General features: G+C 40.3%; 3 protein-coding genes across 4 annotated transcripts; 1 reads left to right on the plus strand and 2 right to left on the minus strand.

Annotated features, from left to right (window-relative positions):
• Positions 1-6,468: 6,468 nt before the first annotated feature.
• On the minus strand, positions 6,469-10,257 carry LOC109171861 (serine/threonine-protein phosphatase 7 long form homolog). 2 transcript variants are annotated; one of them, XR_002052663.1, is made up of 6 exons: positions 10,111-10,257; positions 8,303-9,143; positions 8,138-8,225; positions 7,605-8,033; positions 6,623-7,509; positions 6,469-6,545 (listed from the first exon to the last, which is right to left on the minus strand). XR_002052663.1 is itself a non-coding variant. In XM_019320936.1 (5 exons), the coding sequence occupies exons 2-5, from the start codon at positions 9,139-9,141 to the stop codon at positions 7,024-7,026; spliced, it is 1,842 nt and encodes a 613-aa protein (XP_019176481.1). In that variant the 5' UTR covers positions 9,142-9,143; positions 10,111-10,257; the 3' UTR covers positions 6,553-7,023. The 2 variants fall into 2 exon arrangements, 1 of the variants encoding a protein (XP_019176481.1); XM_019320936.1 differs by lacking the exon at positions 6,469-6,545 and having other exon boundaries at positions 6,553-7,509.
• Positions 10,258-13,512: 3,255 nt separating this feature from the next.
• Positions 13,513-15,460, plus strand: LOC109171821. Its single transcript, XM_019320901.1, has 3 exons — positions 13,513-14,361; positions 14,755-15,276; positions 15,419-15,460. Exons 1-3 carry the CDS (start codon positions 13,513-13,515, stop codon positions 15,458-15,460), a joined length of 1,413 nt encoding a protein of 470 aa, XP_019176446.1.
• A 4,187-nt stretch (positions 15,461-19,647) lies between these two features.
• LOC109171822 (protein FAR1-RELATED SEQUENCE 12-like) lies at positions 19,648-21,069 on the minus strand. The gene is made up of 4 exons (XM_019320902.1): positions 21,012-21,069; positions 20,559-20,636; positions 19,858-20,467; positions 19,648-19,732 (listed from the first exon to the last, which is right to left on the minus strand). Exons 1-4 carry the CDS (start codon positions 21,067-21,069, stop codon positions 19,648-19,650), a joined length of 831 nt encoding a protein of 276 aa, XP_019176447.1.
• Positions 21,070-27,741: the final 6,672 nt, after the last annotated feature.

The following is a 27,741-nucleotide window of genomic DNA, read 5'->3' on the forward strand; positions in this document are numbered from 1 at the left end:
GGTTCAAGCGCGACAAAAGAAAAGCTCTCGTTGGCAACGAACCAAACAAAAATGATGATTCGGAGGATTCATCATCAAGCGATGAAAGTTCATATTCGGATGATGATACGGCGCTAATATGCAAGTCAATTGAGTTGAGTACAAGTGAAGATTGTCTTATGGCTCTTGACGCAGAGGAAGAAGAGGTAACATCTAATTCTTTCAATTCTGTTAATTCTTCTTTTTCTCGTGAATCTATTGACAATCTAATGCAAGAATGTCAAGAGATTATGCTCACTCATCCTCAACTCAAGGAGCGCAATAATATTCTAATTCTTGAAAAAGAAGAAATGAATAAAAAATTGCAAGATGCTTTACTTGAAGTGAGTAAATTGAAGAATGAAAATATTCATCTTCAAGAAGAGTGTAAAGCAAGAGAGGTTAGAGAACATAATCTTAGAGCTACTATTGCTACGTTCACTAATTCATCTAAAATTATAGATAAAATGGTGAGCATGCAAAAGCCATCAGGAGATAGAACCGGAATTGGTTATGACTCCACATGTTCTCAAACCCCTCAAAATCTGACTAATTCTACTACTACTTTAAATAATAAAGTTCAAGTGGTAAAATTTGTTAAAAGTCAGAATAGCACGATGAGACAAGGACTTGGCTATCAAACAAATGGAAAGTTGAATGTTGAAAGGCCAAAACAATTCTATGATACGGCAAAACAACAAAAATTCATCAAGCAAAGATATGCCAAAGAGTCAAGTGCAAAAAGATTTCATAGAAAAGAGGGAAGCTTTTCTAGAAATAAAGTTGGGAGATTTTATCCCACTCAAAAAGATTGGTTGTGCAATAGATGTAATACTTTTTATAGACCAAAGCAACCATTCTCTTCCCAGGTGCCAAAATATAAAAATAATTTTCAAAACCCGGCGCCAAAAATATTTTCTAATGTGAGTTATGATTATCGTGTCTCTAATGGTTACAAATCGCCTCATCTTAATTCAATAAGATCAAGGTGGGTTTGGTTACCAAAAATCACTAACAGTAAAGGACCCAAGCAAGTATGGGTACCTAAAATTAATTAATCTTTTTTGCAGGATGTTTGGTACATCGATAGTGGTTGCTCACGCCACATGACTAGAAATAAATCATATCTAATTAATTTCAAAGAAATCGATGGACCAAAAGTTATATTCGGAGGAAATCAAAATTATGGAATTACAAAAGGAGTTGGCACGATCAAGAAAAATGGTTTGAAGATTGAAGATGTTTCTTTCGTTGAAGGATTAAAATTTAATTTGTTGAGCACTAGTCAATTTTGTGATAAAGGCTATCTTGTAGAATTTTCTAAAGATAATTGCCTAATCAAAAATGAGCTCACAAATGAGATTGTTTTATCTGGAAAACAGCGAAAGAACATGTATATTGTGGATTGGAGCACAAGCAAAGATTCAGTGTGCTTAATGGCCAGAAATTCGAATGAAGCTAATTGGGAATGGCACAGAAAGCTCAACCACTTAAACTTCAAGACTATCAATCAGCTTGCAAAGAAGAATCTAGTAGAAGGCTTGCCAGATATTATCTTCAAGAAGGACCAAGTGTGTGATGCATGCCAACGCGGAAAGCAAATCAAATCATCATTCAAATAAAAAACACACGAGTCAACGTCAAGACCGCTAAGCTTACTACATATGGACTTATTTGGACCGGTTGATCCAATAAGTGTAAGTGGTAAGAAATATACTCTCGTTGTTGTTGATGATTTTTCCAGGTACACTTGGACCGTGTTTATCAAGAAGAAAAATGAAGTTGAGCAAGTACTACCGAAGCTGTTGAAGCAACTACAAAATGAGAAAGAATTGCAAATATCAAAAATACGAACGGATCGCGGAACCGAGTTCGTGAATGGAGTTATACAAGCTTTTTGCAATTCACATGGAATTTCTCATCAATTATCTGCCGCAAGAACACCGCAGCAAAACGGTGTTGCCGAAAGAAGAAACCGGACGCTCAAAGAAGCCGCACGAGTGATGATTAGTGTTGCCGGTCTCCCGAAACGATATTGGGCGGAAGCTATCAACACTGCTTGTTACACGCAAAATCGAAGCATGATCCATAAGCAGTACAAGAAGACGCCATATGAGCTATATAAAGGGAGAAAACCAAATATTGGTTATTTTCATATTTTTGGATGCAAATGCTTTATTCATATTAATGATAAATTGCATCTAAAAGCTTTTGATGAGCGTGCAGATGAAGGAATTTTTCTAGGATATTCAGCTACCAGCAAGGCGTTCAGAATTTTGAATAAAAGATCAATGGTAGTTGAAGAATCCATACACGTGGTATTTGATGAAAAATCACAGATCAAAAATGATGCACTGGACGAAGAAATTGCTCAAAATGGTAACAAGTGTCATATTGATTTTTGTGATACTAATGATACGTGTGAAGATGATGTTTTGCAGAGAATGGATGAGTTGGAAATTAATTCTCTAGAAAATCCCATCCCTCACCCAGAAGAAGTTGGAAATTCTTTAAATAATAATTTTGGGAGTGATGCCTCACGTGGGAATGGAGATGCAGTACAAGTTGGTGATCCAATTAATGATCAAATTGCATGTGATGTTGGTAATCAATTTCAAGACAATTTAATTGATGAAATTCGAACCAACACTGCAAATTCACAACAAATGGATCCACCCAGTACCATGCACCCATTTCAACCAGATTTAAGATGACTCAAAAATCACCCTCCAGAATTAATTATTGGGAATATCCATGAAGGCGTGAAAACAAGATCATCTACCATGGAAGCATTGTTCACGTGTTATCTATCTCAGATTGAACCAAAAGAAATTGACGAAGCTCTCAATGATCCGGATTGGATAAATGCTATGCAAGAGGAGCTCGATCAATTCAAAAGAAATGATGTTTGGGAACTTGTTCCAAGACCGCCGAACCACAATGTTGTAGGAACCAAATGGGTCTTCCGGAACAAAGCAAACGAAGAAGGCGTGATTGTTAGGAATAAAGCAAGGCTCGTTGCAGAAGGAATAGATTTTGATGAAACCTTTGCACCGGTGGCCCGACTTGAAGCAATCAGAATTTTCCTAGCCTACGCCGCACACAAAGATTTCACTGTTTATCAAATGGACGTGAAAAGCGCATTCTTGAATGGTCTACTCGAAGAAGAAGTTTATGTCGAACAACCCCCAGGTTTTGAGGTAAAAGGCGAAGGTAATAAAGTCTACAAACTTAAAAAGGCATTGTATGGGTTGAAACAAGCACCTAGAGCTTGGTATGATACTTTGTCAATGTTCTTGATAAGCTGTGGATTCACCAAAGGCCTTGTTGACAAAACTTTATTTAGAATTCAAGATGGTGATCATATTTTATTAGTGCAAATATATGTTGATGATATTATTTTTGGAAGCACTAACAATTCTTTGTGTGAGAAATTTTCGAAGCTTATGCAGAATAAATTCGAAATGAGCATGATGGGTGAATTGAATTACTTCTTGGGCTTACAAGTCAAACAACTGAAAGAAGGAGTATTCATCAATCAAGCAAAGTACACCCGCGACTTGATAAAGAAGTTTCGCCTTGATGGAAAATCATCGATCAAAATTCCAATGAGCACATCAATAAGGCTAGACAAAGATGAAGATGGAAAGGATGTCGATCAAACAAAATATAGAGGAATGATTGGTTCACTTCTATATCTTACTGCAAGCAGGCCGGACATTTCTTATGCTGTGGGAGTGTGTGCAAGATTCCAAGCAAATCCAAAAGAAAGCCACCTCACCGCAACAAAGAAGATCATACGATATTTGAAAGGCACAATCAATGTTGGATTGTGGTATCCAAAAGGTACAAATTTTACTCTAACGGGTTTTTCAGATGCGGATTTTGCAGGTTGCAAAATAGACAGAAAAAGCACTTCCGGGACATGCCAGTTCTTGGGGGGAAGGCTTGTTTCTTAGTTCAGCAAAAAGCAAAATTCCATCGCAACTAGTACCGCCGAGGCCGAATATATTGCTGCAGGAAGTTGTTGTGCGCAAATTTTGTGGATGAAGCAACAATTGAAGGATTACGGAGTTAACTGTGATGACGTTAGTATTTATTGTGATAATACTAGTGCAATCGCTATCACTCACAATCCGGTGCTTCACTCAAGAACCAAACATATCGACATTCGACATCATTTTATAAGGGATCACGTTGAAAAGAAAAATCTGAAGATCGAATATATCCCTACAGAAAACCAAGTTGCTGATATTCTCACGAAGCCTTTATGCGAAACGAGATTTTCTACCTTAAGGCACGAGTTGGGAATGATCGAAATGAGCTAAGTATCACTGAACTTAAACTCTCTATTTAAATTGATACTTGTGCTCAAAATTAATTGTTTTACGTGGATAAATTGTTTTATGTGTTTCTATGCATGTTTTTATTCGAAATATTTATGTGATAAAATTGCAATATGTGTTAGGAATTTATTTGTGTATTTGCATGTATTATTTAACGTGAGATCATATGCCATGCAAATTAATTTGATAAAATGTGCAATTCGTGATTTATTTGATAATTTGTATAAAATTGCATGTTTTAATGTGTCAATCAGTTTTTGAGTATGTGTTCATGTTTCTGTAAATTAACTAACTTGTTTGCATGAACAATTTGCTCTAAAAATGATTTACCGTGTTTATTTAATATATGTGCTATGTGCAAAATGTGATTTAATATGTTATTTGTATGTGTGTCTCGTATATATGCAGTATATGTGATATAAATTGCTATAAAATGTTTTAGAAATCTAGAAATTAGTATTTTTGTTAGTTTCTAAAATATTTTGGAATCTGATTAATATGTTTTTTTTATAAAGCTGTTTCTAATTATAATTTAGGAATATGTGTGTTAATTTTGTTAGTTTCCAAAATATGTTTAATTTTTGATTGGAAATTACCCTGTATGAGTTTAATATAATTGGTATGTGTGATTAATTATTTGTGGAATAATTTTTGCTACTAACGAGATGTTTGAGTGTGTTTATATCTGTGGTACACGATTTTGAGAAGAAAATCAGGAGACAAAGGAGGAAAATTAGAGTTTAATTGGACATCAAACATCCACCCACAAACTCCTACCCTTTCTAAACCTCCACCCAACCTAAACCTCCCCCCATAATCCTCTCCTATATCAGCATCCTTCCCAACCAATTCGTTCTCACTCAAATCGTCACCCTAATCCCTAATTAAATCTCCTAGAAACCGCTACCCATCACATCCACCGCTTTCTCGACCAATGAAGAGTCACGAAAGCACTCATCACACCTCTTGAAACCAAACGTCAGCTATATCCAGAGAAAACCTTTCAACCTCTTCATCATTAGGACACACGGTTCTAGCACCTTCCTAGGCCTATAAATTAGGACCTGAAGCAAACGAGTAGTAATAGTAGTAGTATCTTGTTAAATTTTGAATTATGAAAAATTTTGAATTATGAAGAAAAAAAAAAGACTTGCAATTTACACCTTTTAATTTCTATGAGGGCATTAAGTAATTGATGTAATATAACCTTCAACCAAACAAGTTAATGTTACATTCCTACAACTTTAACCAAACACATCAGGTAATCTTATATTCCCAAAATCTCACATTACTTACCCCAGGTAATCATATAACCTGGGGTAATCAAAGATTCCGTGAACCAAACGCCCCCTAAGAGCTAAGATGAAATGGATGGGTGAGATGAAAGCAAGGATACTTACTGTGTTTTTCTTCTTCTTCTTCTACAAAGCTAGATTTTTGGAGTGGAGAGGCAAAGGAGAGGATAAGAGAAATCAATGGAATAGTGTTGTTTAAATAGGATTCAAAACCCTAGGTTGCAAATGATTGGTTGGTGAGGGTAGAAAGGTAATTTGCTTGCTCTAAAATATCATATAATGGCTTTGGCTTGTAGAATTCATCAGGGTCCATCTTGCAACATAGACCAAAGTCTTAAAAATAATTTTAGACAATTTGGGATCAAAAATAGATTTTCTAAAAGATAGCTTCTAATTAAAACACTTGATTCAGGTTCCACATGTTTCTATCAGGTTTCACTCAGATTGACTTTTTGGGTCAAAATTTGGTACACAAATGTACCCGAAATTTAAGATTTTTAAAATAGGATAAATCTTGGTGTTGAATCGATTTAAAAACTCGATTTAAAATATTTAATTCATACATCCTTTTTGAAAAAAAAAAAAAAAATTGAAAGAGTGAAAATAAATATTTTGAAATTTTATAAAATAGGATTTAGGAAAAATATTTAAGTCGGACCATTGGATTCCAACTTTTGTTTTTGTTTTTTTGTTTCGCATGTTTAAATGTTTTTTTATTAATGTTTACAATGGTAAGCTCACTCAAAAGTATAGAGATATAATGAAGAATAAGTACCCATACAAATCAATAATTAAATACTTAAATACTGCTCAACTAGTGCTTTGTATACATAGAATGGAATGCAATGGATATTCATTTTTGAGCTTCTAATCAATTCATCCGTGCCTACAAATGAATAAAAACAAATTCATTAGTCACACTAACTTATAAAACCATAGACAATTCTATGATTATTTGTTTACCTGTGGTGTCGAGTTCCGGTTCCACACACCGTCGATCGTGTTTGTCTTGTAGACCTTCGTGGAGGTGGCTGCTCCTCTTCAACAGGCCCAATCGACTGTTCAATGGATGGAAAAACGTTGTCACCACCTAAATGCGACGATGATGGGATTCCCAATTGTAAATCCGTAATTGGGTGCTCCATGGGATAAGCATTGAATAACGGTCGAGGATGTTGATATTGATTATAGGGTAGAGCATGGAACAACTAAAAGGAGGAACCAGCCTATGTCGGATCATACATCGCACTAGATGGGGTGTTATATGTGGCTGCACCCGACCCATAACCACTAGCACCTGCGAATCCAAATCCACTCATTTGGGATCCTGACGCGAAATGGGCGAACCCAGTGCATTCGCCCCCTTAATTCGTTCCACTACTCTGCCCGTAATCAAATCTATCACGTTTAGGTGAACGGTCCCTAACAACAATTTGCAATGCCCCCTCATCATTACTCCCATCGTCATCTTCATTCTCATCCTCAAGCAAAACCTCGTCCTCGTCCTCATCCTCATCCTCATCCGCCTCCGCCTCTTGTTGAGCAGCTGCAACGAATTCCGCCTGTCTTTGAATATTCACGGCGCGCCTACTTCGACCGCCGATTGCTGGACCACCACGCCTGTTTGGCCTGTCTCGACGACGATCTGCAGCCGGAGGGCCAAATGGTTCATCCGGCATCGGAGCCCCAAAATACTGCTCAGGCGTCATGTGCAAAAGGAACTCGTAGTCCGTATCAACCAACATGTCAATACAATTCTGTTGAATATCCCTAAGGTGTTGGTCACGATCGGCATCAGGATTGTTAAGGACTTCACTGACATCTAACCTCAACCGGTTGAATGCGTGCATCTACATTTAATCAAATACGTCACCATGTATTACAAACAAAATATAAAAAAAGTAAATCTCTTCCAATGATTGCAAAACATTTGTAATATACTAACCGCCTCGTTGAGTGACGCTGCACACTGCACGAATCCCTCGTTTTTGTAATGCATTGGGTTACCAATAAGACGCCGACCATGCAAGTAGTACCATGCCCGGTACTCAGGCACCGACTGCGGTCGATCGGTTATAGTCATGTTGACGACCCAATTATAACGCTCATTCCAACGGCCCACGTGTTCTCCATGCTTTTGTAACCAATCAGTTCCTGACTTCCCCCGTTGGTCCATATTGTGCAACCGTTGGTCGTATACCACATCTGGCGGCACAACCTGCAACCCATTGAACTGCCTGCAGAACCGCACAGGGTGGTGATATTCCACCACGTGGTAGAAAATTAGCGGAATTTTGGCAGTCCATAACCTCCTCCCCGCTTTGCAATATGGGGGCAAGTCATCAAGGTAGTCAACATACGGAGTGAAAATAAACTGCATACAAAATATTAATCTCACGATGTTAACATAAATTACGTGGTGTATAAAATTTGAACTCACTAAAAAACATTATACGTAATAGCGGTAAAATTACGTACTCTCCGTTCCGATGCGTGATCTAATTGATCGCGATAGGCTACGGTAGTGTGGCTAGGCACTGTTAGCCAAGTGTGCCGACAAACCCACCTACAACAATTGCAAAGTCAATAAATACTACTACTTGAACGATAAAACATTGATGCAGTCAATTTAGAGATCGTTACCTATATGCAATAGGGTAATCAGCGATTTTATCGCGCGGCAAAACACCACTCGGCCTTACCATAGGCAGCCTCTCCCATGCCCAAATCTGCACTAGAAGAAGACACCCAAAAACTGTACGTTTGCCGTGTTCGGAAGCTCTACACAACGCCCTATATAGATATCCCAAAACAGCCGAACCCCAGCAAAATTCGGCACAAACATAGAGATTCCTAATATAAGGTAGGAAGTATAATTTATATTTCCCCTTTGTTGTGTCAGGAAATAAAAAACCGTTTAACAAATGAAATATTAAACGCCGTGTTGCCAACAAGACGTCTTCTTCTCCGCTCTCTGCTGTAAGAGCTTGAACCTCCGGTACAACACACCCGTTAATCATTGTACTTGTCATGAACTGTACCGTAGGCTCAAATCCCAGTAACTCTTTGCACATTACCTTTACTTGTTGCTTAGTGCCAATTGTATCCTGCCCCGACACTAAAAAACCGTCAACTTTGAGGCCAAATAGCACTTCTACATCTTGAAGTGTTATTCCTACCTCACCGAAGGGCATGTGAAAAGCGTGGACCTCCGGCCTCCATCGCTCTAAAAGGGCGGTAATAAGCGCATGGTCCAACTGTATTTTTGTGAGCTGAGAAATACCGTAGAATCCCGAAATACGCAGCCACTCTTTGACTCTTTCATCATCAACGGCTGCACACCTCGTTACGGTATCATACTTAACCGCTTTTAGTTGGACGTCATAATTAGGATCCGTCCAAATAGCTCTACTTCGGTGACGGGTTTGAAACGTTAGCAAATTTTGGTTCAGTGGCCCGGGGTGTACTCGTTGGTTTGCCATAACTGTATCAAAACAAATCATAATACTTAAAAACTAAAAACAATAAAACTAATAATCTCACTCCGTTCATTTGTTTTGGTTTTCTACTTAGACATCAAAGTCGAACTTGGGAAGTCCGAATTTATTTCTATTAACAAAATAAAAAAAACCGGACTTCTATACTCCCATTTTAGTCGGATATTTCCCAAAAAAATAACATCAAAGTCCCGACTTTGATTTTTTTTTTTTTTTTTTTTGTAACAAAAAAAAAACAAAATATAAACTATTTTTAAAAAAACTATTCGGATATTTCCTAAAAATAAATAAAATAAATAAAATAAAACATCAATACTCCTACTTTGATGTAGTTACTAATACTCTTTTTTAAGTCAGTACTCAGTAGCAACTAGCAACTCAAAAAAAATTACAGCAGCTAGATACAAAAATTTTTAGTTCTTACTGTATTAAATAAATTTCATTACTTTAACATAATTAAACAAAGAACATTAAATAATAATGAAATAGTAGTATCTTCCATACCTAGTCCAAGCCATTGTATTAAAAATTTTCAGACAATAATACCAAAATCCTTAAGATAGGTCAACATAATTGACATGACTAATGCACATGTATAGAAATTCAAAGACATCTACTCTCTAATCTGTATTTCATAGTAAAAAATGAGAGGTGCAAGTAACTACTATACAAGAATGAATCCACCATATTGTATAATTAAGTACTATACGGGCGCAAACAAAATAAATTATATGCATTTATTTATTTTTAATTAAGTGTAAATAGATTATACAAGACATCAAAGTCGGACTTGAAAAGTCCAAATTTTTTCCTAAAACAAAGAAATGATATGTTACAGTGAGATATAATATATATAAAAAAAACATCATAACGAAATAAATAATTTATTAACTCAAATATAAAATTATTTAAATAACTATTCAAACATTTGTTTGAAGAGGATTTCTTGTTTACCTGAAGATGAAGATGTGTAGAGAAGAGAAATGACTAATGAGAGCTTTTCAAATGAACTTCTGCCTCCAAATGAAAAATTTTGGTGAATACTTGAGTTGGGGTATTCTGACTTGGTTCACTCTTTCAATATATGCTGGAAAGATGAGGAGGTCAAGTGAAGGTGGGTAGATGAAAAGAAATTCCTGCCTTTATTCATATCTGAAAAAAAAAAAAAAAAAAAAAAAAAAAAAAAAAAAAAAAAAAAGTTGATTGGGAAGAGCACCTTTCACATCAAAACAGAAGGTAAAAAAAAATGTTTTTTTTTTTTGGTAAAAGGTAAAAAAAAATGTTGAAGATTCGGTCTTGTGGAGATTTGAAAATTCCGGATGGAGACAAATTTATTGGTATGTCAAAAAGAAAAAGTGGTTGGGAAGGAGCACAAGTCTAGTCAAAACAGAAAAAAGAAAAACAATTAGAGATTTAGAGAGAGTCGGTCTCCCGAAAGACGTATCTGGAGCTGAAGAAAAGTGAAGAAGAAAAGAAGAAAAGTGAAAAAGACAAGTGATGCCTGCTGGAATTAAATAAAGGATTTCTTCCACTGTTTTGCACTGTTCAGTAAAAGTAAACAAGAAAAGAAGAAAAGTGATGCCTCCAGCAATGGAATAAGCAAGTACCAATTTTGGTTCTACACTATTAACAAAATGATTTTAGTTCATATGTTTAATTCCTACTTATTTTCACCAACAACTATTATTTTCGTACCAATTTTTATTTATGATTATTATTTTAATAGTAAAATTCATCTTTTCGGACACTCATATGTTAAAGATATGCTAAAATATAAAATTATTAAAAGTATCTTTGTCTTTTCAAAGTAAAGTCCCAATTTGAGCATAAATAAAAGAATTTAAGCTCTAAGATCGATCTTAATTCACAGTTCTCCTTCTCCAATTAAGGTAGGATTGGGAGGAGAATTGTTTTATATATATATATATATATATTAGAGGACATATTTTAAGAAATATAATTAGAAAAAGTGTCAAATAGGCTACTCAACTTTAATATATGGTGTAATTAAACCATCGAATAAAAATATGTATAATTGAACTACTAAAAACTCAAAATTTGAGTTAATTTACTTCCAAATTTCCCTTAAATATGATGTCATAATGTCAATTATATATTAAAAAAAAAAACCTTTCAATCATTTTTAAAAAATAAAAATAAAAAATTCAATACATTAATTATATTCAAGTTATGACGAACTTTTAATTTTTACACTTTGAGCTTGCGAAAGCTCCAAGAATAAGAAGTAGCATAAGAGCAATAGAGCATCCACAATAAAGCATAATATGGGGTTAATGTAAGATGAAATAAATTGGGTGGGGTTATTTATAAATGTGGGGTGGGGTTAATTAAGAAATTATTTCTCCTACAAAGTATGAAAATAATGTCAAAAAATTAAAAAAATAAAAATAAAAATAAAAAAGCAACACAGGTTGTGCGCGTTCCCCCTGTGGCTACACGGACACGTGCAGTGCACGCGCCGGTGTGACGCGTCAGGTGCCCTAACAGCGCTCCTGACGCTTCATTTATTTATTTTTTTTTAAAAAAAAAAATTCAGTTTTGTTATTTTTTTTCTTTCTTTTTTCTCTCCCCTCCCATCTTCTCTTTCATAATCACTCTTACAATATCCCCATAATATTCCCAACTGATAATGATGCTCTAAGTGAGAATAGTATACTTGTACGATATGATCTCAATCGTTATATCGTGCACCAGGCGCACAATGCATTGTGCGCCCCGCCCTGTCCAAAACGACGTCGTTCTGTTATGATGTGTGGGGAGTCAACGTGATAGAGTTGATGTGTATTATGTTATTCAATTATGTACATTCTATTATACAATTATATACATTCGAACACTTGAGATGTTTTTAAGAGTTAGGAGTTTATGTGTATTATGTATGTTAAGAGTTTATGTGTGTTATATTAAGAGTTTATGTGTATTATATATTATGTTAGATTATGTGTATTATCCTTTCAGAAAAGTTTTTGTGTATTCTATTATACAATTATGTACATTCGAAACATGGATTTTTTTTTTAAGAAGTTAACAGCAGACACGAAAACGTGATTTAAAAAAAAAAAAAAAAAAAAAAAAAAAAAAAAAGTATGCCAAGGACCTTGTGGTCCAATGGCACCAAGTTATTTCCTAAGTGGGAGGTTGTGGGATCAAGCCTTAGTGTAGGCAATATTGGCTTTTGTGCTTCAATTGGTTGAGAAATTAAAGTAGTTATGCAATCGTTATGCTGTGCATCCGGTTGCACCGTACTTGGTGCATCCGGATCCACACGACGTCGTTTAGGGAGTAACGGTGCCGTTAGTGGCACCGTTTCACTCCACCAATCAGATATTTTTTTTTTTTTAAATATAAAACAATGCTCCTTCGTTTCTTCTCCACTGCATTTCACTTCCCGCACTCCATTCCTTCTCCAACACGATACCCTCCGTAAACGCTTCAATCATCTCCATTTCCTTACCATTTCTTTAGCATTTTCTAGCTTTCAAACACACTCGTCGTCGCTATTGTCGCCGGCGTCCAATCATCGCGTATTCAACAGCGCTTTCTCTGTAAACCAGAGCTCATCATCATCCTATAACAGGTATAAATGCATTTTACGTTGATACATAATGCATTTACACAAAACAAGCATTCATTTTGAGTATATATTTATGAAATTTTAAACTAGGGTTTTATACTGTTTAATCTTGTATGAATGTATAGTTATTTGATTATTAACGTGTATGGTTATGATTATGGGTTTATGAGTATATTTATAAGTTTATGGAACTGTAGTTTTACAATTTTGGAAGTATAGTTGTACATTTATGGAATTGTAGACATACAGTTTTGGGTGTAGTACTCTGTTAACCTTACTCTGTGCACCAAACTGCATCCATGCCTTCTTAACATAATTTGCTTTGTGCGTATACTTATGGAATTGTAGTTTTACAATTTTGGAAATATAGTTGTGCGTTTATGGAATTGTAGTTATAGAGTTTTGGATGTAGTACTCTGTGAACCTTACTCTGTGCACCAAACTGCATCAATGCCTTTTTAGCATAATTTGCCTTGTAGGTATGCTTATGGAATTGTAATTGTACAATTTTGGAAGTATAATTGTGCGTTTATGGAATTATAGTTATACAGTTTTGGATGTATTACTCTGTGAACCTTACTCTGTGCACCAAATTGCATTCAAATCCTTTTTAGCATAACTTGCCTTGTGGTATACTTATGAGATTATGGAATTGTAGTTTTACAATTCTGGAAGTATAGTTGTGTGTTTATGGAATTGTAGTTATGAAGTTTTGGATATAGTACTCTGTTAACCTCACTTGATGTTTTTTATTTGCAGAAATGGATCAGTCAGGTGTGGCAGATGATTCTACACTTGGTCAATTTGTGAAGTCTGTAAAAAAGAGAACAACCAGAGCAGTATTGAGCTCACAAGCTGCTGAACTCACCCCTGCCCAGGAAGATCAAGCAGAGCCTTCGACAAGGCAACAACCAGCAGCTGTAAAAAGAAAGAGGGCACCACCACAAAAGCGAGAGAGAGTACGGGACCCTGATGTGAACTACTTCAGTACACGAATGGGTCCCAAGCAAATGTATGACCTTGTCCAGCGTCTAACACATGACCAAAAGGATGCTGTGATTGATATGGGTTTTGGAGGGCTGCTGCACCTACAATTTTCAAGCAATTACTCACAACTTGTTGAGTATCTCCTGCAAAGGTTTGATGTTTTCAAATCAGACTTCATATTGGATGGTGACCATCTACATGTCGGTGAAGAGGATGTTGAATACATCTTGGGACTCCCCCGGGGGAAGAGAGATGTTGAGGAAGGTACAAAGAGTGAGGAAAATTCTACAGCTGCATATAATAAGGTCCTGACTGAGTGGAGGAAAAGATGGAATGTCAGGTCAGGGTCACCCATAACAACAAAGATGCCTGATGAAATAATCAGGAGAGGTGACCATGGAGATGCCTTCAAGAGAGACTTTGTGGTGTTTGCTGTCTCATCTCTGCTCCGGGGAAATACTGGAAGATATGCCAACTATCGAGTTATCAAGTCATTGCTCAACATCCGGTCAATCTCAAGACTTAATTGGTGCAAGTACACGTACAATTCTTTAATTGATTCGTATGACATTTACAAAGACTCTCCTACCAGATCCTTTGGAGGTCCAATGGTATTCATCCTGGTAATATCCCATTATACATAAAATGTTCTAATTATGTAATTATATTCATGCAATTATGGAATCATAGATATGCAATTCTGTATGTGTGGTTATACCCTTATGGATGTGTAGTTTTGTAATTGTGGAATTGTGGTTTTCCAATTATGGACTAATAGTTTTACAATTATGGAATTATAGTTAATCAATTATAGATGTGTAGTTTATGGATTATGGAATTATAGTCATCCAATTATGGAATTATAGTTATGCAATTATGGAATTATAGATATGCAATTCTGGATATCTAGTTTTATAATTATGGAATTATAGTTATGCAATTATGGAATTATAGATATGCAATTCTGAATATGTAGTTATTCAATTCCTTAACATACTCTTCTGTACTTCTTGAAGCTCTTCTACTTTGACCGAGTACAGTTCAGAGGCATGACCGTCAACCGCACATTCCCAGCAATAAAAGCTTGGACAAAAAGCCTTGTACGCAAGCGAGTATCGGCTGAGATAAAATCAGGGGGTTTTGGTAAAGGCAAAGTTATCCCTCGGTTTCAGAGACCTACTGCCATTGCATCTACATCATCACCCCGACCTGCACCTCCTCCTGCTGCAATACCAAGGCCAGTGTCCAGCCCTGCTGCTACACTAACTATTCCAGCTCCATCTGTGCCTCTGACAAATGTTGACCGAGTAACAAATGTGCTTCAACGGCTTACAGCAGATGTCTTTGAGTTCGGTCAGGTCATGTCTGACATTGGCAAGCAAGGGGCCCCGGTTGAAATCATGAAGAGGGCTTTTTCAGGAATATCAACAATGCTGAGTGCTGCAAGCACAATTCAACCGACTCCTAGCCCAACTGCCTCGCAATTGGATGACATCTTCTTCGGAAGTGAGAGCTTCACATCAGCAGTTGATTCTCTGGTAGCAGCTTTTGAAAAAACAAGAAAGGAAATGGAAATAGAAGTCCCATCATTTGAGCTACTTGGACGCTCTACACCAACCCCACCACCATCTCAACAGCAGCCTTTGGACACCTTGGTGGATAACATTGTGAGGAGTGCAGGAGTATCAACCTCAACAGAGAAGGAAGCAACTCCATTACTAATCAGAGTGCCATTCAAAAAGTCCACCACTCCTACTACCCCTGCTGCCCAAACTGCTGCTGAGATTGATGAATTTGATAAGTAGGTTACTGCTTTCTTATGCAGATTTAGACTATAAATATGGTTTTCAATTCATCAATAATTATGAATATTAAGTTTGATTAATATGAATATATTCTTATTCAACTAGTGACGTTGATTTCTTTACAATTATGGATATGTATTTCTCAAATTATGGACATATAGTTTATAGTTTATAGATTATAGAAATGTAGTTATACAATTCTGGAATTATACTTGTGGGGTTATGAACTGCCTCTGTTTTTTTCTGGACAACAGGGCTATGGATGAAAGTGAATCTGATGTTGAGGATGTTACTGTGAGAAAGAGACCTGTGCGCAAATTCAGGAACATCCCGCTTCATTTGAGGTCACCATATTGGAATAAGAACAAAGGCTCCATCAATAATGCAACTCCCAAAGAAAAGGTTTTTTCAAACTACGCATTTTTGGAAGCCTCAAGTGAGCACCCGGGAGGGTATGTTTCCATCCACCAATTTTACTTAAATTTTATTCATTAATTTATGTTCTTATATTTATTTATTTACTGTATTGTAGAGAGACATTGTTCAAATATGGTGATTACTACTTCACAAGGGATGATTTTGCAACTATGTGCAACGGTGAGCTACTGAGCAGCTTCATAGATGTCTGGTCCCTACGTTTTACATTGCTGAACATGCCCCGTGCGGTTGGGGAGACAAAGCGGGTCTACTTCTCCACCCTAGTACATGTAAGTGTTCACAAATTATGAATATATAGTTTTTAGATTATGGATATGTAGTTATTCAGTTCTGGATGTGTACCTGTGAACCCCTGGTTTTATAATTTTGTAATTCTGGAATTATAGTTATGCAATTATAGAACTATACTTATGCAATTATGGAATTGGTTATATGCAATTATGGAATTATTGATATGAAATTATGGAATTATAGTTATCCAATTATGGAACTATAGTTGTACAATTCTGGAAATGTATATATATATAACTCTGTATGTATAACTTTAACATTTTCAACAAATATTATTTGGATTATGACTACTCATTCCTGCATTTGTATGTGCAGCTTCAAATTGATCCCAATGATCAGTGGATGAAGGATCTCCCAACTCACATAAAAATGAAGAATTTCAATGAGAGATTGAGCTATGAAATAACCAGCTTCGGGAACCTAGACATCAGTGATGCAGATCTGGTAAGTTCTATTACCCATATCCAATTTGACTTTATCATGTCCAAAAAAATACTAACATTGCTTTAACTTTGAATTGGAATTAGATATTTTTCGTAGTTCATCGCCATGGTCACTACTTCTTGGTCTGCTTCAATGTGAAAGAACATAAAGTACAGGTCATTGACAACAAGGAGTTACCAGCTGGTGTTTCGGAGAAGGACAAATATGGCAACTGCCTACACTTATTGGTAATTTTGATAAAAAAAAAACTTGACATTCTTACCATTACCTATCTATTGACATAAAAGCATTATCAACACTAAACTAACTTTTCTGACCAGATTGAAGCATTCAGTGGTTACCTTAAGGCCGAGTGTCACTCCTTGTATGTGAAATTGCAAAAAGTTGATATAAAGTACCTTAAGTTGGACTGGGCAAACACTGAAAACGTCACTGATTGCGGGATCTATGTACTCCGTCATATGGAGACATTCCGAGGGACTCTACAAGACTGGCAGCCAGGATTCAAGAAAAATATGCGCTTGAATGTAAGACTACCATACATATTATAGTTTCAAAATACATTAAAAAATAAATAAAACTGCGAATGACTAATTACTTAATGTTCTTTGTTTATAGGCAAGCTTCATGTGTGAATTGCGAGCGAAATATGCTGCGAACCTCATAAAGTGGAGAATGAATGAAGTCAGGGGGGAGGTTCTGCAAGCGGCCAAAAGAGTTTCGAAGAAGAATTGAATGAATATTCTTCAACATGTTGACTAAATTCTAAACAATTAGAAAGTTTTTGTGAACTACATTGACAATGTGACTTGTATTTTGTGAATGTAGATGCATGATGTTAATAGCTAAATAACAATTTACATCTGATCTATGCACCTCTTTCTCTTTTCTCTTCTTTTCTTTTCTTTACTTTTTTTTTTTTTTTTTTTTTTTTTTGTTTTCATGTATCAAATCTATAATTGCATGACTACTATAAATCCAGAATTGCAAAACTATAGTTCCATAATTGCATAACTATAATTCCATAATTTCATAATTATAATTCCATAATTGTATATAAACAATTCAACAATTGCATAACTATAGTTCCATAATTTCATAACTACAGTTCCAAAATTGCAAAACTACATATCCAGAATTACAAAACTAAAACTGTATAATTGCATAAAATCAATGATAACAACTTGTATTTCTCAATCTACACCTACATTGTCATCTAAACCCTTACTAAACTGAACAAAATCTGAACTTGAAGAACTTGGATGTACAAGGTATCCATCCCCAGCAAGCTTGGATATGTTTTCCAACACCAAAGACTGAACAGCACCCTTTGTACTCAATGCAGCTTTATTTGCAGCACTCCTTCTCCCCCTTGCAAGACTGTACTTCTTTTCAATAACACCACTCCTCCTTTTGTTACGCTCACCTTTCAATCTCCGACTTGAAGGATTTTGAACACCACCACTTGAAGATGAAACACCACACTCTTCAATATGCACATGCCCAACCTCGCCTTCAACCTTTTTCTTTACATCATCAACAGCCTCGTCACACAGTTTCCTCGCTACGCTGCTATCTTGACTAGACACAACTAATCTTTGAAATTTTCTACTAATATCGAACACCCAAATTGATGGAGGAACACCAACATTATAAACCATAGAATCAATGTTGACATTCCTACCATCAATAACCTTTTTAGTCCATCTTTTAAGTATATATTTGTCGGGAATACTAGAAACACAATGTACGTGAAGAATGCGTATACAATGACAACATAGAATTCCCAACTCAGACATCAACTTGCAACTACAAGAAATGTCCAAGTTGGCTGCGTTAAAACTAACCTCATGCCTTATAATATCTATATCTGGCCGCCACACGTGATACTTCTGTTGACGGCCATCATTCAACACCATCTCTTGATGACACGCACTGCCTTTCATGAATTGTTCCTCAAACAGAAAATATATCTCAATCGTGTATACCTCTCTAGCATGTGAAAGAAGTTTCACATGCTCCATCATCATAGCGGGTACCCCTTGAGCACACCGAAAGTCTTCACCGTTCTCTTTACTTCTCCATTCAGAAATTACGCTTACAAACGATGAATAGAAATCACAAAGACCCGCTGTCTTGGACAACCTTCTAGAAATCGAATGATTTGTAGTTTCACTCCTTTGTGATGATAGAATGCCCCCAGAAAAATAGTCCTTGTTAAATGCTAGACACCACTTCTCCCTACAGTCATATAGCTTTTCTAACCAAGTATTCTTGTGACATTTATAGTCAGTCACCAACCTGAAAATGGTAAGACAAAATCCCAAATGATTATGAAGCAGAATATTAACAAGCAGCATCACCACATCTAACACATACTCAGAATTTCTATTGCTCTATATACATAATTGGAATACTATATGTCCATAATTGATAGACTATATATCCATAATCCATACTACTACATTTCCAGACACCACCAGTAAGTTCAACTGCTATATATCCATAATCGGTATACTATATATCCATAATCGGAATACTATATATCCATAATCCATATACTACATTTCCAGACACCACCACTGCTATATATCCATAATCGAAATACTATATATCCATAATTGATGCACTATACATCCATAATTACAAACGTAATGCAATAAAAACGATTAATTACTAACATACCTTGTCCAATAGAATTGAAATTCAGCTTCGGTCTCTGTGTATTTCAACACGTAGTTAAACATATCCAAGAAATCCTTATTGCTCCTTAACGTCTTGATATGCTTCTTTGAATTCTCACCGATATGCCATATGCAAAGACGATGACGTGATGTTGGAAACACTTTAGATATAGCAGTAGCCATAGCTGCACATTGATCTGTCATAATAGTCTGTGGAGACTTGCCACCCATTGATCTTGAAAACACTTTAAACAACCACACAAACGATTCTATCCTCTCGTTCATCAAAAACCCGCATCCAAACATTACATTCATGCAATGGTGATTCATCCCTACGAAAGGGGCACAAATCATATCGTATTTGTTTGTGCGATATGTCGTATCATGCACTAACAAGTCCCCAAACACCTCGTAATCTCGTCTCGTTTGACCATCCCTCCAAAAAAAACTGCACAACCTTGCATCCAAGTCAAGTTCAAAATCAAAGAAAAAATCAGTCTCGGTAGACTGCCTCCTCCTAAAAATTTCAATTAAAGAGTTAGAATCCGTTCCATCCAATCGCTTGACAGTATCCGCAGCCATTGAATTATAAGCATCTCTACTGGTGAAACCAACTAAAGGGGACCCCCCCGATTGGTGTTTTAGGAACCTAATACCATCTGCCAATGCAACACCACTGTCCTTCAAACCTTGTAAATATAAGAGCTGATTATCTCCGACACTCCTATGTGAACGAAGTAGATGACTCTTGTTGAACACACATAACTCGTGATTGTGCACTTTCTCGTGTTTCGTAACTGTCCACAACCCATCATCACCCACGTCAAATTGAACAAACGCTCCACACCCTGTCCTTGTGTCAATTTTGGAATAAGCCTTAACCCCACTGTTAGCCTTGTAACCAGCCTTAGAACAACAAAATTTCTTCATTTGAATTGTGTTCGAAGATCCCTTGTATCGTTGATGACCCTTCCTCACACTAAAACCAAGTCTATATGCATAACTGTTATACACCTCAAAAGCCTCATCAGCATTACTTACTACCAAACCAACCAAATCTTGATCAACTGCAAATATAACACAATAATAACCATTTCCATTAACACATAATTCCTAACCATAATTTGCTAATTAAAAGGTAAACCACTATGAATAAACCTGGAATTGATGAAGATCCATCAACATCTACATCTACTTGATCTGAACTCACTGAACCATCCACAATGCCTTCACTAACTACATTATATAGACATGGTGAACATTAATTCAAACAGTTCATCAAACAGAAAAAACAGAGTGTCTACAGATTCTGTATATATAGTTATATGATTATGGAAATATAGTTATACAATTCTGGATACACAGTCGCAACAAACTGCCAAAACAGAGTACCCCTAATTCTGAATATATAGACATGCAATTCTGGAAATATAGTTATGAAATTATGGAATTATTGTTTTCAAATTCTGAAATTGTTGTTACACAATTATGGAAATTACTTACGTGATTTTGCACAACTATTTGCAGATTCTAGACACAAACATCACTGCTAATCACATAATCATACAAAAAAACCAAAAGGAACGATTGCAAAAACAATAACAAGATCACCTTGAATCGAATGCCAATCATCAACTGCGGAATTCGTCTGCTCTGTTCCATCCTCCATCTATCAATCACTTTGTAATTCCCGATTTCGATTTGCGATTGCGATTTGCGAATGCGATTGAGATTGCGATCGCGATTCCGGTGATATCGAATGCCAATACCACAGCGAACAACTGCCAACGATCGAGTTTGAAACTTGGAAACAAACTCAAAAGGAATTTGGAAGTAAACGCCGTTAACGGAATTTTTTTTTTTTTTATAAAACCCCGCGTCATTAGGCTAAAACGACGTCGTGTGGATCTGTATGCACCATGCATGGTGCATACAGATCCACAGCATAATTTGCCGTAGTTATGAACAAATACTATATTGACGTCGTTTTGGGCCAGTACACAATGCATTGAGTAGTTATGCTGTGCATCCGTATGCACCATGCATGGTGCATACGGATGCAAAAACGCGCGTCTCCCCTTAAAAAAAAATTCAGGTTCGATTCCCAGGAACATCATTATGTTGTTCATTCATTCTGGAATTTTAGTTCATAGATTATGGAATTTTAGTTCATTGATTCTGGAATTATAGTTCATCAATTCTGGAATTGTAGTTCATCGATTCTGAAATTTTAGTTCATAGATTCTGGAATTTTAATTCATTCATTCTGGAATTTTTAGTTCATAGATTAGATTATGGAAATTTAGTTCATCGATTATGGAATTATAGTTCATCGATTTTGGAATTTTAGTTCATATGTTGTTGCTAGGAATCGAACCTGATTTTTTTTTTTTAAGGGGAGACGCGCGTTTTTAATAAAACGACGTCGTTTTTGCATCCGTATGCACCATGCACCATGCATGGTGCATACAGATGCACAGCATAATTTGCCCAATGCATTGTGCGCCCTTGTCATGGCCGGATTTTGAGCTAGGCTATAGCACAGGACCCCTGGTAGGGAATATCCCGACCGACATAGCTCCACCACGACCGAGGAGCCTTTGTCTCTTTCTCCTTGTCTTTGCAGGTAACAGGTCGGGCTCCACAAGAAGAACCCGGTCGTAGGCCGACCGGAGTTGCCCGAGCGGCGTTGTCGACCACCGAGCGGTAACCCTTCGGCGAAAGAGCTGACGAAGGCCACGTGGCGGCTCTTTACATCGACAGGCAGGGCACCCGGGAGGATGACACGTGGTGGCTACGTGGAGGACATGCCGAACGGCTGGAATCCTGTCCCCGGCCTAGTGGTTATAAATACCCACAGTAGCTACAGTGTAAGGGACTTTTGGACGATCGATAGGTTGTTGTTAGAGAATCCCGACCGCAGTCAGTCGGTACTCAGAGCAGCCAAGTAGATTGTACTTAGGGCCTTTACCGGGATCAATAAAGATTTTGCTTGCTTTAATTGGTCTCGTGTTATTTTATATTGCTTACGTAGAATTAGCAGTATCATTTTGGCGCCGTCTGTGGGGATCCGTGCAAGAAACCAACGTCTCGACGAGCACCCGATCACCATATCGACATGTATCCGTGGGCACACAACAACTTCGCCGACGACCAGGCGGATGCGGCGAGCTCCTCCGACCACTACGCTACCCAACAGCAGGGTCAAACAATGGACCTCAACCTCAATCTCTCACCACCACATCTGTCGAATACATACCCGGCCGCCCAGCAGCCGGTGAATTACATACAACCGGGATACCCACCACCCGGTCTGCCATACCAGCAGCCGCCGATGATGTATCCCGCCCAGTATCCATACCCGGTCCCACCTCCACCGTATGGGTACTGGCCAGGCCAACCGATGTGCTACACTTCCCCGGTTGGTTATCCACCATATACGCCAGCTTATACAGCTCCAGCCGCCGCCCCTCCAGTACAGCCGACCGCACAAGTAGAGCCGCAGCGTCAGTCCACTTCCCGGGCTCGACGCTCGGCTCATTCGCGGTTGGGGTCGGGGGGTGCTGATGCGATGGAGGCACCAGCTCAGGCCGTTCAAGCGGAGGACCCTGAAGAGGTTGCCCGAGCGGTAGCTTTCGATCGTCTCCGACCAGAGATGCGCCAGCGTTTGGGACCCCAAGACCCGAACCGCGGGCAAGAAGACGTACAAATGCAGGAAGCTAGCCATGAGGCTTCATCCGGGTATAGCGGGTCGAGATCTCACCGACGACGACGCGCTCGGGATACAGCCCAAGCCGTTCAGGCCGCCGAGCTCAACGAAACCCGAGGATTGCTCTACAACCTCCAGGCTGAAGTTGCGCAGCTCAGGAGTGCGTATCCCACAGCACCCCCGGCCGACCGATCGACCCTACACCAGACGCCTTTCACAGCAGCGGTAATGGCTCAGCCTTACCCGCTCGACTTAAAGGTTTCGGGAGAGAAGAGCTACGACGGTCGGACAGATCCTGAGGCTCACGTGAATGATTTTTTCAGCAATATGATGCTGAAGGGCGTTTCAGACGCCGTGATGTGCAGGGCCTTCTACTCAACCCTCACCGGTCGGGCGGCAGAATGGTTCCGAACCCTGCAGCCGGGGTCAATCGACAAATTTGAGACCCTGGCGATCAAGTTTGTACGGAAGTTCATTACTTCCAAAGTGGTGAGGAAGTCCTACATGTACCTTGAAAAGGCCAAGCAGCTCGAAGGGGAAAGCTTGACCGACTTCCTCATCAAGTGGAAGGCAGCAGTCGGGGAGGTCGAGCCCATGGATGATGCGACCGCCACTCACATGCTTCACATCTCCCTCCGGGCGGGGTATCTGTACCAGGATTTTATCCTCCACCCCCCGACCACGTATGAGGAGGCCCTCCGAAGGGTCACTGATTACGCCAACGCAGGTGAGGCGAATGCCGTCAAGCGCTTGCAGGAGGTCGGCTCTTCGTCTCGTAAACCGGCCGGCCGGGCGGAGCACCGGTCGGGAGATGACCATCCCCGATCCCGCACCAGGCCTGGCGAGTTTACGGCCTTAAACCGATCCGCGGCGGAGGCTATGCAGTACGCTCAGTCCTGCAATCTCATCAAACTCCCCCATCCCGATCGAGACGGCCCTGACAAGAGTAAGCACTGTGCTTACCATCGATGCGCCGGGCATGACACCGAGGAGTGTACCCACTTGCGCCAATTATTGGAAGATTTGCTCAATTTGGGAAAATTGGACAAGTGTGTGGGAAAGAGAGAAGACAGCAAGAGAAATACCGATCGGAGGGATCACAGACGATCTCATCACCGCTCTGATCGGTCGGGCCAGGACCGAAGAGACGATCGAAGGGACGATCGTCATGATGACCGACGGGACCCTGACCCTCCGTCCGGTAGCCGCCCGTCCGGAAAACCAACCATCCATGTCATTTTTGGTGGGCTGGAAGATGCTTCCCGACCGCGGACAAATTGCCCGGTCGCAGTAGTGGATTCCCGGGAGACCGGGAAGAGGCAGAAGATGGAGCCCATAACCTTCACCCTCGAGGACCAACCCACCAGCAGTGATCACGGCATGGAGGCGCTCGTGGTCACGATTGACGTCAAGGGGACGGATGTCGAAAGGGTTATGGTTGACACGGGCAGTAGCGTGAACGTCCTATACTTGGACGTGTTTGAGAAGTTTGGCCTTGACAGGAAGGAGCTGACTCCGGTCGGTGTACCACTGTCAGGATTTACCGGGGCTCTTATCTACCCCGAGGGAAAAATAACGCTCCCGGTCGAGATCGGCACGCCTCCAAAGTCGATCCAAACGGAGCTGGAGTTTGTTGTGGTCAACCTCCATTGCGTCCACAACATTATCTTGGGCCGACCCGCCATTATGAAGATCGGTGGGATAATTTCTATGCCTCACTTATGCATGAAATTCCCCACCCCCAACGGAGTCGGCGTGGTCCGTGGCGATGTCCAATCCGCCCGGAAGTGTTACACCCGAGCGGTTAATCGACGTGATTCCGGTCCGTCTTCCCGGGTGAACACTATAGCCAAGGAGGAGGCTAAGGAACGGAAGGAGCAGCCTGAGCCTTCCGAAGAAATTGAAGAAGTTCCCCTGTCCGAGGACCGCCCGGACAGGAAGATTAAGATTGGCCGAGCCCTCACTCCCGAGCTCCGAGCGGAAGTTCTGGCCGTGCTCCGGGAGTACGCTGATATTTTCGCATGGGGGCCCGAAGACATGCCCGGGATCGATCGGTCGGTCATTTGTCACAAATTGGCCGTCGATCCCGCAGCTAAGCCGGTCGTGCAAAAGACACGACACCTCTCCTCCGATCGCCGCGAGTTTGTAAGAGAAGAAGTCAAAAAGATGGCAGCGATCGAGCACATCCGTCCGGTGGTCTATCCTGAGTGGGTGGCAAATATTGTCCTTGTTCCTAAGCCCCCAGCATGGAGGATGTGCATCGACTTTACGGACCTCAACAAAGCCTGTCCGCTCGACCCGTATCCTCTACCGAGCATTCATCAGATGGTCGACGAGACAGTTGGGGCCGAGTTAATGAGCTTCATGGATGCCTTTAAGGGATACCATCAGATCATGATGCACCATGAAGACGAGAGAAAGACATCCTTCGTGACCCCGGATGGGCTATATTGTTATCGAGTGATGCCGTTCGGCCTCCGGAACGCAGGAGCGACCTACCAAAGGATGGTCAACATGCTCTTTGCTGATCTGTTGGGCCGAACGATGGAAGCTTACATCGACGATATGTTGGTCAAGAGTCGGGACCGATCCGATCACACTCGGGACCTTCGGGAGTGCTTCCAGATCATGAGGAAGTACCAGTTGCGGCTGAACCCGACCAAGTGTACATTCGCGGTTCAGACCGGCAAGTTCCTCGGCTATATGATGACCAAGAGAGGAATCGAGCCTAACCCGGCCAAAGTAAAAGCGATTCTGGACATGCAGCCACCTTCCACCGTTCGGGAAGTCCAGCAATTGACCGGTCGGCTGGCAGCCCTCAGCCGGTTCCTCTCCAAACTAGCCGAGCGCGCTTTACCTTTCTTCAAGGTATTGCGGAAGGTTAATGGATTCGTCTGGGACGAAGAATGCCGAGCGGCTTTTGACGAGCTGAAGGAGTATCTCATGTCACCGATCGTGCTCTCAAAGCCCGAGCTCGGAGAAGAGCTAGACGTGTACCTCGCCGTCTCCGATCGTGCAGTAAGCGCAGTTCTGTGCCGAACCGATCCGGAAGGGGTCCAGCGACCGGTGTACTATGTAAGCCACGCGCTACATGGTCCCGAGCTCCGGTACTCCCGGTTAGAGAAGGTCGTCTATGCCTTATACATTGCTGCAAAGAAGTTGGCTCCCTACTTCCAAGGTCGAGCAATTCGCGTGCTGACCGATCAGCCAATCGGGCCAGTCCTCCGAACTGCTTCATCATCAGGTCGCCTAGTCAAATGGGCGTTAATGTTGACCCAGTACGCGATCGAATACCGACCAAGACCGGCTATTAAAGGTCAAGCTCTTGCGGATTTCTTGGTTGAGTGCACCGCCCGGGATACTCGACCTCCTGAGGTTGCGGATCCCGAGGCTGAGTGGTGGTCGCTGGCTACAGATGGGTCGAGTAGCAAAAAAGGGGCAGGAGGAGGAGTGGTGGTCACGAGCCCGGAAGGATTCAAGATCTATTTTGCTCTTATGTACCAGTTCCACCCGACCAACAACGAAGCCGAGTACGAAGCATTCGTTAATGGCTTGCAGTGCGCTCGGACTTGGGGGCTGAATACATCCGAGCTCAGACAGATTCCGCGCTCGTGGTCGGGCAAGTCCTCGGGACTATGAAGTCAATGGTGAGCGTTTGCAGTTGTATCGAGACCTTGCCATGGAAAAGCTCGCTCAGTTCCGGGGGTATACCGTCCGACACATACCCCGGTTAGATAACGCCGATGCGGATATCTTGTCTAAACTGGCCCAAGACGCCCCGGAGCACATTTCGAAGATAGCTCGGATCTTGGTGATCCCAAGACACAGTATTCACCGTCTACCGGTCAATCCCATCCAACCGGTAGATGACAATTGGATTACCGATCTGAAGGAGTATCTCGAGCACGATCGCCTCCCCGACGACCCGCAGCGTGCTCGAAAGGCCAAGCTAAGAGCCCCAAGGTTCCAAGTCTTGGACGGTCGTCTGTATAGGCGATCGTATGGAGGCCCCCTCATGCGTTGCTTGACCGCATTTGAGGCTGAGTTGGTCATGAAGGAGCTACACTCGGGAATTTGCTCTTCGCATCAAGGAGGTCGATCCCTGGCCCGTCGTATCATGTTGATCGGGTACTATTGGCCGTCCCTCCAGCTAAACTGTGAAAAGTTAGCTCGGGAATGTAAGACGTGCCAACTGTACGCCCGGATGCCTGGACGACCGGCAACGTTCTACCAGCCAGTCACGACCGCAATTCCCTTCGCGAGGTGGGGGGTAGACATCTTGGGCCCCTTTCCTCAGCTCTCCGGTCGGAGAAAGTTCGTGATCGTCGCCATAGATTACTTCTCCAAGTGGATAGAAGCCGAGCCTTTAGCCACGATCACATCTCAGCAATGTGCTCGCTTCCTTTGGCGCAATGTCATTTCCCGTTTTGGCGTGCCCGTGCATCTCATTAGCGACAACGGTCGCCAGTTTGTGAGCCAATACTTCCAGAATTTCTTGGCCACGATCGGGACGACTCACGTCCGGTCGTCGGTCGCTTACCCACAGGGAAATGGACAAGTGGAGAATGCTAACCGGACGATATTGGAAGGTCTGAAAAAGAAGTTACACTCGGCCGGTCGTAGTTGGGCCGA

The sequence above is a fragment of the Ipomoea nil genome, unplaced genomic scaffold (assembly GCF_001879475.1).
Source record: "Ipomoea nil cultivar Tokyo-kokei standard unplaced genomic scaffold, Asagao_1.1 scaffold0382, whole genome shotgun sequence".
Lineage (NCBI taxonomy): Eukaryota > Viridiplantae > Streptophyta > Magnoliopsida > Solanales > Convolvulaceae > Ipomoea > Ipomoea nil.